At 41.1% G+C, this 12370-nt stretch overlaps 1 protein-coding gene across 1 annotated transcript; it reads left to right on the forward strand.

Annotated features, from left to right (window-relative positions):
- The first annotated feature begins 1975 nt into the window (after positions 1–1975).
- LOC130906215 (skin secretory protein xP2-like) lies at positions 1976–3128 on the forward strand. The gene is made up of 3 exons (XM_057820277.1): positions 1976–2168; positions 2239–2538; positions 2719–3128. Exons 1-3 carry the CDS (start codon positions 1976–1978, stop codon positions 3126–3128), a joined length of 903 nt encoding a protein of 300 aa, XP_057676260.1.
- Positions 3129–12370: the final 9242 nt, after the last annotated feature.

Raw genomic sequence — 12370 nt, forward strand, 5'->3', positions numbered from 1 at the left:
ACACACCTGGAAGCATTCTCTTACGTGCATAATGTGTAGCCCCTACCCACGTGACACGCTGGGTGGGCTCTGGGTTCGAATTTTTAGTGTAAGTGGTGCCGTTTCTACAATTTGAATAAAGTATGAAAAGAACAACTTAAATGGTTTGGTGCCTCCACTTAGTAGAATTTAGTATATATTTAACTCTACTAAGAAATAATAATAATAATAATAATGAGATTTCAGTCCTTCATTAAAATAAAAATGTGTATATTCTTTTAACTCACACAACAGAAATACTTCAAACTTTTCACACACTCATATATAAACAGAGGAAATCAAATCATGTATAAAGGAAAAAAAACTTCTTTGTGAACGTTGAGGTCATAAACTAAGTGACTGTTTCGCTTCAACAGCAAAAAAAAAAAAAAAAAAACAATAAGTGCCCTTTCTGTGTCAGTACTCACAGTGAGATGTTCTTGAGAGGGAGATCGACGAAAAAGTTTGAAAGAAGAAAAAAAGATGACAGATGGGGCTTTGGTGGATGACAAGATGGCTGATGACCGTTGAGAACGCTGAGAAGACGCACCAGCCTGACACGCCGTCAACGCCAGTTTTTCCCCTCGGTGGTCCTCAAGCAAATTATCCAAATAACGAAAAAAGGTCCAAGGAGCACTCACACCGTGTCCTTTGACAAAACAGATATCTACACTCAGCCATTGTAAAATATTCAATGCCTACTTGAAGTCTTTTTGAGCTCAAAAACGGCTAATTGTACACACAATTACAAGGATATAAAATATTCACTCGCGCTAGCACGTTAGCACACGCTAATCGCTAATAACGGTTAGCTTCTTCTTTTAGCAAAAAATAGCAACATGGGTTACACTGCTACTTTTAATTTACCTCCGTTAGGTTTTAGGGTCTACACAGTGAAGATAAACTCCGCATTTATCGTGGTGTGACGCTAAAAACTTCCAGGACAGATGTATTTCCTCATTCATGTGAGCTCTGCTCGTCTGCTTCGCTCGTCCATTTGCCTCGTTCTCCCGAAAAATCCCTCCCCCTTGTCGTTCTCCCCGTTGGAATAAAACATCAGGCCACGTACAAATAGCCCATCAACAGGTTCATATGAGATGAATGACAGTTGAGGAGAAAAAAAAAAAAAAAAAACTGCTTAACAGACATTACTGGTCAACAATATGACATCATCATAGTGGAAATGGATTATATTCAACATTTTAACATTCTTGAACAACATTTTAGAACTTATTTATTTTTTAATAACTACTTAATTTGTATGCTTCTGTATTTATATCTTAACTATTTATTTATTAACTAATTATTGAAATAATGTAGTGTTTTTTCCCTTGGGTTAAACGTGGCTCGGTCAAAAGAGCTGTCTGTAGACCTGCGATCAAGGATTTTTGATTTGTATAAAGCTGGGAAAGGATACAAAACCATCTCTAAAAGTCTGGATGTTCATCAATCAACAGTCAGAGAAGTTGTCTGAAAATGGAGAGAGTGTGGTGACCCTTTGTTTGGCACAATTCACCCACCGTACTTGAGTGTCCATTTGGCCGTGCGCGTTACAGGCTGCGTCACAGTCACGTGACAGACACTATAAAGAGCCGCGCACGTGGGGTGACGTGGCTCAGTGGTAGAGTAATTGTCCCCCAACCCAGAGGTTGTGGGTTCGATTCTCCGCCCTGATGAACACGTCTAAGTGTCCTTGAGCAAGACACTGAACCCCACGTTGCTCCTGGTGCTGCGTCACCAGTAGGTGGATGGTGAGATAGTGTAAAGCGCTTTGAGTGCCTTGAAAGGTGGAAAAGCGCTATATAAGTGTAACACCATTTACCACGTTCCGGTTCATTAGAGGGTGCACGAAAGTTAACAGTGAGCAATAAAGACTCTTAGCAAAGCATACCGCTTCACTGGTGACCCCGACGAGCCTCGCTGAAGTCTCAGAGACATTTTCGAACACTTTTGAGCAATGGCGGATTCTAGCTTTCTCGAGCTAGCAATGTTTACCGAGTCTTCCGCGGCCGCGTGGTTCGCTAACGCGGAGGAGCAGTTCGTCCTCCGTGGTGTTTCCGACGACACCATGCGCTTCTACCACGTGGTGGCTGCGCTCGGGTACTCAACGGCGGTTAGAGCACAGCGCTTCGTGGTTTTATCCGTCGAAAGTCGGCAAGTACACGGGGCTCAAGGCGCACCTCCTCAGACTTTTTGAACCGTCGTACAAATCGACTTCAGAGGCGCCCAGGGTGCCCGCCTCGAGAGCCCTGCTGCCCGAGGTTCCCGCCAAAGATGGCGGCACTTCCGCCCCGGTTCCTCGCAGCCGTGCTTCTGTCCCGGTACCCACGCCACTGCCACGCGCTTCTGCTCTGGCACTTCCCGACGCCGACGTTGCTGTCTCGCCTCCAGCCCCGCTCTCGCTCGCCTCGGCTCCGGCGCCACTCTCCACCGTCGCCGCTGCGTCCGTCCCTGGCTTTCTCGGCTTCGGCGCCGATGCGCCGGCCTACGGCCTACTCGACAACGCCCCGTCACCCTCGGGCCTACTCGACGACGCCCCGTCCGCCTCGGGCCTACTCGACGGCGTCCCGTCCGGCCCTGGTTTTCTCGACGGCGTCCCGTCCGGCCCTGGTCTTCTCGTCGACACTGAGCCTGCTCTTGGCCTTCCTCACGACGTCATTCCTGTGCCTGCGTCTCTGGCCTCTGCTGACGTCGCTCCAGCACCTGCGCCTTTGGAAGTCTCCGAGGTCGCACCTCTCCCGGCGCCGCTGGACGCCGCTGCCTCTGACCTCGCTCCAGCGCCTCCGGGAGTCTCCGAGGTTAGTCCTCAGCCTACGCCGCTGGCCATCGCTGCTAGCCTTGCTGCTGTGCCGGCGCCTCCGGAAGTCTCCGAGGTTGCACATCGGCCAGCGAACGTCGTCCCCGACGTCTCTCCTCGTCCGCCGCCTTTGGACAACGATGGCGTCGCTCCGGTTTCGGCGTTTCCCTCGCTCCTGCTACGACCGGTCGACTTGGTTCGTCTCGCCTGTCGCCCTTGTCCACGGCCGGGCGACTCCGACCGCCACGCCGGTCGCCCTCGTCTCCGGCCTCGACCGGTCCATTCCGACCGCCACGCCCTGTCAGACAGCTGAAGCTAAAAGGAGGATGGATGCTGCAACTAGACAATGATCCAAAACACAGAATTAAATCAACTTCAAAATGGTTTCAGACGAAATACACGTTCTGGAGTGGCCAAGTCAATGTCCAGACTTGAACTCCATTGAGATCCTGTGGCATGACAGCTATCCATTCCAGACATCCCAGGAATCTGACTGAACTACAGAAGTTTTGTAGAGAAAAATGGGCCAAGAGTAGTCCTGATCAATGTGCCAGACTGATCTGCAGCTACAGGAAGCATCTGGTTCAAGTTATTGCTGCCAAAGTGGTGGCCCACAAAATACTAAATGGGATGGTTCACTTACTTATTTTTCCCTCCACTGTAATTGTTTGCCTACTATCACCATTAAAATATGAAAACCTATAAATGTTTGGGTGGTTTTAGTTAAAGCAGACACTGTTTTTTTTCATCTGTGTGATTTTGACAAAGATCAGATAACATTTGATGATGATTTTATGCAGAAATGTGAGAAATTCCAAAAAGTTTAGATACTTTTTCATACCATTTTATGTTCTAGGATGCTACCTGACCTTCAAACTTTTTTAATTTTCATAGTTCTACACCATATTTCTACACTTTAACAATTTGACTTCCAAGACTCGGCACCAGAGGTGTTTTTATTGTTTTTTTTGTCATTGCATTTTGCTCAGTGCAATTTCTGCTATGTGCAATATATGCGGCCACACAGGGCAGCCGTTTCCTACACAAAAATGCATTGTGAAGTAGTTCTGGTTCTCCATTGGCATCAAAGGTTGATTATTGATGCTGGAATGGGTATTCTGCACCCCCTTGTGGCGACAAAAGGTATCCTTAAGGATAATGCTAAAAGTAAAAGTTATAATGCTAAAAGATATAAGTTGCACTGAGACGATATTGGTTCCATGGAAGTATGGCAACATTGTTCCATCATGGATCTCAGTATTTGGTGAAAGAGCACAAATTTGCAAATCTTTTGTTCAAACTGAACAATATCCACCATTTCACTGTTGCTGACCTTAGTGCTTTTTTACGCTTCTTCGCCTTGTTTTTCCTCAGGCTCAAACAGATGTTTTTCCTTGTTTTGCGTCATGACAAAATTTTGCTTTCGCCTTGTTCATCTTCAGTTTTGTTTTAATTGCTCGCTGGTTATCTAATGCAATGCAATAATTGTGTAAGCGCAAATGGAAGAGGCAGGATGCAGGCAGCCAAACTAATGCTAGGGATGATATCGACTTTCGTGGCTAAGAAACTTGGTCTAAAAAGCCATGCGTCATAATTGAATGAAAAGCCATCAGTCAGCGCATTTAATGGATGGATGCATCATTTTCTCCTGATGGATTTTTGCTATAATGCCACCTCAGGACCAAATAATGTTGAAACAGCCCTTAAAAACACAGCTCTTATCATATTTGAGTGAGTATAACGGATATGATTTTAGAAGGAAAAAGAGACGCAGACACCATTGATCACATTTAATCTGTTCAATAATGCTGGCTGAGAAGATAAACCACTCATAAATATCCTCACAGTGGTGTGAGGGAAGACACTTTTTACGCACAACTCAATAGTGGAATGCTCATATCGTAAGACACTAACAATGCATTACGGATGTTTCCTTCACTATCAGTCACTTTTATTCCTTAAGCAACAGACGTCACACATTGCTAGATTGAAAGGACAAATCAGTGTTCATCTAAATTGAGCTGTAGTTTAAGTTTAAGGGGCTGTTGTGACAATGCTTGATTTTTACTTGTAACATTTATAGGCTTTAGTCTGTATTTTAGCTTCTATATTTTGTCACTTTGCAACCCAATACCTGTTTATCATGCATGATTTATTTGGGAACAATGAACCCACTGATCCCAAACACACTGAGGTCAAACAATTCGGATAAGATAAATTGCCAGGGAATACAAGTCAAACAAAACGCTATTAGCTAGGGGCGTAACGGTACACACAAGTCATGGTTCGGTACGGGTTTGGTACAACATGGAAAAACAAAATGGCTTTGTTAATCATAGCATTTGACAGTTAGTTTGTTCTATTGGCTGAAACGAAAATGCAGCTCTTATTAAAGTGCAAAATAAACATATCCTGATTCAAATATATAAAATACAAATCAAAATGTGTTAGTAATCAGGGGCGTGGGAAGTCACTCACAGCAGGAGGTGCTGAGGATCTTTTTTAGTTTTTCCCCATCCAAAAAAAGCCATTTTGGTACAAACTGGACATGCTCCTGTGTTTTCCCCATACAAGGCATGCACAATGGCAGTATACACGCATGCTGGATAGTTTACATACTACTACTAGGCTACTATACAGTGGGATGAAAAAGTATCTGAACTTTTTGGAATTTCTCACATTTCTGCATAAAATCACCATCAAATGTGATCTGATCTTTGTCAAAATCACACAGATGAAAAAACAGTGTCTGCTTTAACTAAAACCACTCAAACATTTATAGGTTTTCATATTTTAATGAGGATGGCATGCCACCAATGACAGAAGGGAGAAGAATAACTAATTGAACCCTCTGCCTAGGGAGACTTAAAGAACATTGTTTATATCTACTAGTATAAAAAGAAAAATCAGGTATTTCTGCATTTTCAACTTAAAAAGCTGCTTGTTTTGTTACAGGCGCCACATTGGATTACACAATAGCATAATAGCTTGAAATATTTACGTAAAATGAATGATAACTGCTCAGTTTTTTTTTTTTTTTTTGCTTTTAACCAAGAATTTAGACTGTTTTACGTTTAAATCTATCAAAACAAAAATCTGGTATTTCTGCATTTATTTACAAGAATTTTCAATTTAAAAAACTCTTTGTTTTGTTACGGCTGCCACCTTGGATTACACAATAGCTTGAAATATTTACGTAAAATGAATGATAACTGCCTTTTTTTTTTTTTGCTTTTAACCAAAAAATTTAGACTGTTTTACGTTCATATCAATAAAAAAATTCCAGGATTTACACATTTATTTAAAAGAATTGTCAACTTAAAAAGCTGTTTTGTGGCGGCCGCCAAGTTGGATTTTGTATCTCTAAATTGTATTTCAGGCATTTCTGTGTCCCATATTAAAAAAAAAAAAAAAAACTGGTTTATCTTACATAAAATAAAACACGTAAAAGCTAACTTTCAGTGCAGCGCCATGGCAAAGAAGTGTTGGGTTGTGGGTTGCAAGATGGAGGATGGAGGACAAGTTCATGGACACTGACAAGTTCACTTCCCTCGAGGACCTCAAGGAGAAGGACAAGACAGATATACAGTGGTATGAAAAAGTATCTGAACCTTTTGGAACTTCTCACATATTTGCATAAAATCACCATCAAATATGATCTGATCTTTGTCAATCACACAGATGAAAAAACTCTGCTTTAACTAAAACCACCCAAACATTTATTGCATTTCAGATTTTATTGAGGATAGTATGCAAACGATGGCAGAAGGGGAGAAAATAAGTAAGTGAACCATCACATTGAATATCTTGTGCCCCCTCCCTTTGGCAGCAATAATTTCAACCAGACGCTTCCTGTAGCTGCAGATCAGCCTGGCACATCGATCAGGACTAATCTTGGCCCATTGTTCTCTACAAAACAGCTGTAGTTCAGTCAGATTCCTGGGATGTTTTGCATGAATTGCTGTCTTTAGCTCACGCCACAGCATCTCAATGGGATTTAAGTCTGGACTTTAACTTGGCCAAACGTGTTTTTTGTTCCTCTGAAACCATTCTAAAGTTGATTTAATTCTGTGTTTTGGATCATTGTCTTGTTTCACCATCCATCCTCTTTTTAGCTTCAACTGTCTGACAGACGGCCTAAGGTTTTTTCTGCAAAACATCCTGATTCTTCCAATAATGATTGCAAGTTGTCCAGGCCTTGAGATAACAAACAGCCCCAAATCATGATGCTCCCTCCACCATGCTTGACGGTGGGGATGAGGTGTTGATGTTGGTAAACTGTTCCATTTTTCCTCCACACATGACGTTGTGTGTTACTCCAAAACAAGTCAACTTTGTTTTATCAGTCCACAACATATTTAGCCAAAACCTTTGTGGCGTGTCCTAGTGCCTTTTTGCAAACATTAAACAAGCAACAATGTTTTTTTTTTTTTTTAGACAGCAGTAGCTTCCTCTGTGGAGTCGTCGCATGAAAACCATTCTCGGCCATAGTTTTACATATAGTTGATGTGTGCACAGAGATATTGGACTGTGCCAGTGATTTCTGTTAGTCTTTAGCAGACACTCTAGGGTTCTTTTTTACCTCTCTGAGTATTCTGCGCGGAACTCTTGTCTTCATCTTTCGTGGACGGCCACTCTTTAGGAGAGAAGCAACTGTGTCATACTCTCTCCATTTGTAGACACCTTCTCTGACTATCAATTGATAAACATCCAGACTTTTACAGATGGTTTTGTATCCTTTAACAGCTTTAATCCTTGAGAGTCGAAGGACGCGCCGGCGCGTCCTCAGCGCACGTCGTATTTGAAGCGCCCTCACTTTATTATTTTCATAAATACTGACTTTTTTTCATGTACATTTATAGTGACAATGAAAGTAAAGTGAAATGAAAATGGAAGGGTGGAACGAGGACCGACACCCCATGGAAGTGTGGGCTGTATGATGTAGCCTTGTGTCTAATTCCAGGACGAAACTGCTTTTCGGAGTGGCATGCCTGAAAAAAATTTAACTTGTTTATTGTAAATATTTTTGAAAATACTTTTTTTCCCAATGTTATATATATATATTTTTTCCCACAATCAGTCTTCTCAATTTGTGTATATAAATGTGTGTTCAAGAAGCTTGATTGTGTGTACATAGTTTTCATCAGGTGATGGGCTGCAATACCTAAACTCATAAAGAGATGGCCTCTAAACACTTTTTGTGTTAGATGGTCTATATTTTTTCACTGTTCGGTCTGCTGTATATAACCTGTTTTGACTAGAGCATGTATAGAGGCAAAAAACGCCTATGGCTATACCTGTTGTTTATGTTGAATTGTCAAATATAAGACTATTTATTCTAATTTTTTTTGGTTGAATGTTCATCCTAACATGTTGAATAAATATTATAAAGTTTCAAAATGGTTCGTTACGCATGTTTGGTTGTCAATTGGACATCAATATTAAAAATTTTGACAAAACGATTTTGGAATTTTTGGTCTTTTTGGGCCCAAAATGATGATTTATAATTGGTCAGTGAAGGAAACAACAGTTTGGACATGAAGTTCAAGGTGTCACAAAAAAAGGGACCAAACCAGGCCATCGTAAACAATTCTTTCTTTGAAATATAAAGGCAACTTCAAAGGCATGCAAAATCAGACAAAATAGGCCCAGACCTTAAAGGGTTAAACAAATCAACAATCCTTGATCACAGATCTTCAGACAGCTCTTTTGACCGAGCCATAATGCATATCAAACAATGATTCTTATCCAGAAAATTCTTATCAGGTGAGTGTTTTATTGTGGGCAGGGCAGCTTTAGACAACTCATCAGTGATTGGGCACACACCTGACTTAAAGTGTTTGGTAAAAACTGGTTTCAATTGTTCTTTAAGTCTCCTTAGGCAGAGGGTTCAATTAGTTATTTTTTTCCCCCTTCTGTCATTGTTGGCATGCTAGCCTCATTAAAATATGAAAACCTATAAATGATTGGGTGGTTTTAGCTAAAGCAGACACTGTTTTCCCATCTGTGTGATTTTGACAAAGATCAGATCGCATTTGATGGTGATTTTATGCAGAAATGTGAGAAATTCCAAAAGGTTCAGATAGTATTTCATACCACTGTACACTCTTACTATTAGCTTATTTTACAAGATCTCAGTTTAAGGAGCATTGGATTAACGATACAAAAAAGTTAACATATTGTCTTCACCTTCGCCTACATTCAAAGTTATTCATTCATTCAGTTATTCATTTAAGCCGAAAAAAGAATTTCAAGGTAAGATTTGTTATCTATGATTCTTAATTGCTTCCTAAAAGTTCAGACTTAACGTTCGGACTTTTATTTGACCCTGGAATGGATTATTTCTATTTTCATTACTTCCTAATCTCAGGGAATCACTTATCACTTCACATCTTCATGTGTAAAAAAAACGTGAGTCTTTTCATTACAAGATATATCACAGGTCACAGTTTTATATGGATTGTGTTCCAATTTAACAGGGTTAGAGGATTCCAAATGAATCCATCGGCTTCCCGGGGGGATGCAATTAAGACAATCCAACATACCATAGATAACAAGCCTTGTAAAGAAAAGATGCTGCAGTATGTTCTGCCATTTAAAGCCTTCAAATAAATTGCATCTTTGACTGTATAATCTAGGCCTGCAAATGACTGCTAACAGTCCAGGGTCAAGTTCTAATGAGGACAAGCGTTATAGGTAAAGGACGGATGAATGGATGCCTGTTATCGGCATCGCTCTAATTCGAGAGACCACCAAATCAACAAGGAGCAAAGTCTCTCCGGAATACTTCCTGCAACCATCTTGAACCATTATTTACTATAACGCTAGTGGAAAAAGCTTTACTTGTATGGAAAATGAGCTGATCATAGGCAAACACATTTACAGTGGGGCAAATAAGTATTTAGTCAACCACCAATTGTGTAAATTCTCCTACTTGAAAAGATTAGAGAGGCCTGTAATTGTCAACATGGGTACCTCAACCATGAGAGACAGAATGTGGAAAATAAACAGAAAATCATATTCTTTGATTTTTAAAGAATTTATTTCGAAATTAGGGTGGAAAATAAGTATTTGGTGACCTACAAACAAGAAAGATTTCTGGCTGTCAAAGAGGTCTAACTTCTTCTAACGAGGTCTAACGAGGCTCCACTCGTTACCTGTATTAATGGCACCTGTTTTAACTCATTATCGGTATAAAAGACAACTATCCAAAACCTCAGTCAGTCACACACCAAATTCCACTTTGGCCAAGACCAAAGAGCTGTCGAAGGACACCAGAGACAAAATTGTAGACCCACACCAGGCTGGGAAGACTGAATCCACAATAGGTAAAACACTTGGTGTAAAGAAATCAACTGTGGGAGCAATTATTAGAAAATGGAACACATACAAGACCACTGATAATCTCCCTCGATCTGGGGATCCATGCAAGATCTCACCCCGTGGCGTCAAAATGATAACAAGAACGGTGAGCAAAAATCCCAGAACCACACGGCGGGACCTAGTGAATGACCTACAGAGAGCTGGGACCACAGTAACAAAGCTACTATCAGTAACACAATGTTCCGCTAGGGACTCAAATCCTGCACTGCCAGACGTGTCCCCCTGCTGACGCCAGAACACATCCAGGCCCGTCAACGTTTCGCTAGAGAGCATTTGGATGATCCAGAAGAGGACTGGGAGAATGTGTTATGGTCAGATGATACCAAAATAGAACATTTTGGTAAAAACAAAGGTTCTCGTGTTTGGAGGAGAAAGAATACTGAATTGCATCCGAAGAACACCATACCCACTGTGAAGCATGGGGGTGGAAACATCTTGCTTTGGGGCTGTTTTTCTGCAAACGGACCAGGACGACTGATCTGTGTAAAGGAAAGAATGAATGGGGCCATGTATCGAGAGGTTTTGAGTGAAAATCTCCTTCCATCAGCAAGGGCATTGAAGATGAGACGTGGCTGGGTCTTTCAGCATGACAATGATCCCAAACACACAGCCAGGGCAACAAAGGAGTGGCTTCGTAAGAAGCATTTCAAGGTCCTGGAGTGGCCTAGCCAGTCTCCAGATCTCAACCCCATAGAAAATCTGTGGAGGGTGTTGCCCAACGACAGCCCCAAAACATCACTGCTCTAGAGGAGGTCTGCATGGAGGAATGGGCCAAAATACCAGAAACAGTGTGTGAAAAGCTTGTAAAGAGTTACAGAAAAAGTTTGGCTTCAGTTATTGCCAACAAAGGGTACATAACAAAGTATTGAGATTAACTTTTGGTATTGACCAAATACTTATTTTCCACCATGATTTGCAAATAAATTCTTTAAAAAATAAAACAATGTAATTTTCTGGGTTTTTTTCCCCACATTGGTAAATTGGTTGAGGTTCACCCATGTTGACAATTTGGCCTCTGTAATATTTTCAAGTGGGAGAACTTGCACAATTACTGGTTGACTAAATACTTAGTTGCCCCACTGTACATATTCTTCCACATGATCAACCATGATCAGTCTGACAAGCGTGTCTGGATTATTTGTATAAGAAAGAGAAATGTTAAGAGTCTGACAAAACAAAATGTAAATAAGAAGGATAATGTTGTAGGTTTATCTTACCTTTTGTGTAAACATTGGGGTTGGGGGTGGAGGGGGCAACACTTATTAAAATATAATAGACAGGGAACACCTTGCCCTCACTGTTTTTAAAGGCTCCTTCTGCATAATGAGGTCATAAAATGGGACAAAGCCTATAATGATGAGCCTAATTCGTTCTTAAACAAATGACTGAGATAAGCAAGCCTTAGCAACAATAAAGGCAGACTTAAGAAAAAAAAAAAGGCATTATCACCGAAGCGTTGTGCAGGTTAACAGTCACTTCGTATTGGAAAGGAAAGTCCAAGGTTAAACACAATTTCAACCTTGAGCCAGTGTTGTTTTTCGAAGCCCTTTTAATCTTCGTCTTCGTCTTACGGACGAATATACTCAATCGTCTTCGTCATACAGTGCTGGCCAAAAGTATTGGCACCCCTGCAATTCAGTCAGATAATGCTCAGTTTCGACTGTGCTGCTTGCTGTCGTAACGCATGGGCTACAAATCATTTTTAAAAATGCCCAATACGAAAATAGTTGATGACGACGTTTAGGAAAACGTTTTCTTCTGACTTTTAAAGCATCTAGTGCACATGAACTAAAATTGGACTTTAAGGGCATTTGACGAGAGAGTTTCACTATTTAATTTTCAAGTTTAACCTTTAAACACTGACATTTGGATACAACAGAGTGCACAGTGAGTTAACAATAACCATCTGAAGCTATTCGCCTGAAAACAATACATTTGGAACAACACCAATTTGAGAAGGATCAAGCAACTACTAGATTGGTCTGTTTTTTCACCAAGTAATAACATAACATTTGGGAGGTTCAAACGCCGCCAGGAAACAATTGAACCGATTCACTCGGCTAAAGCGCCTGAATGAGGAGTAACAAACAGTCACCCTGAAACAGTCTTAGGCATGATTCCAATTTTAATGCGACAGACAGATCGTGATTTCTCCTCGACCGCGTGGTTAAA

Source organism: Corythoichthys intestinalis, chromosome 18 (genome assembly GCF_030265065.1).
Source record: "Corythoichthys intestinalis isolate RoL2023-P3 chromosome 18, ASM3026506v1, whole genome shotgun sequence".
NCBI classification, from domain to species: domain Eukaryota; kingdom Metazoa; phylum Chordata; class Actinopteri; order Syngnathiformes; family Syngnathidae; genus Corythoichthys; species Corythoichthys intestinalis.

Excerpts from the sequence above, each read along its gene's own strand:
- LOC130906215 (XM_057820277.1), top strand. The coding sequence starts at position 1,976 with ATGGCGGATTCTAGCTTTCTCGAGCTAGCAATGTTTACCGAGTCTTCC. Across the intron at positions 2,169-2,238 it reads CGTGGTTTTATCCGTCGAAA|AGGCGCCCAGGGTGCCCGCC; the intron begins GTCGGCAAGTAC and ends AATCGACTTCAG. Across the intron at positions 2,539-2,718 it reads CAACGCCCCGTCACCCTCGG|CACCTGCGCCTTTGGAAGTC; the intron begins GCCTACTCGACG and ends ACGTCGCTCCAG.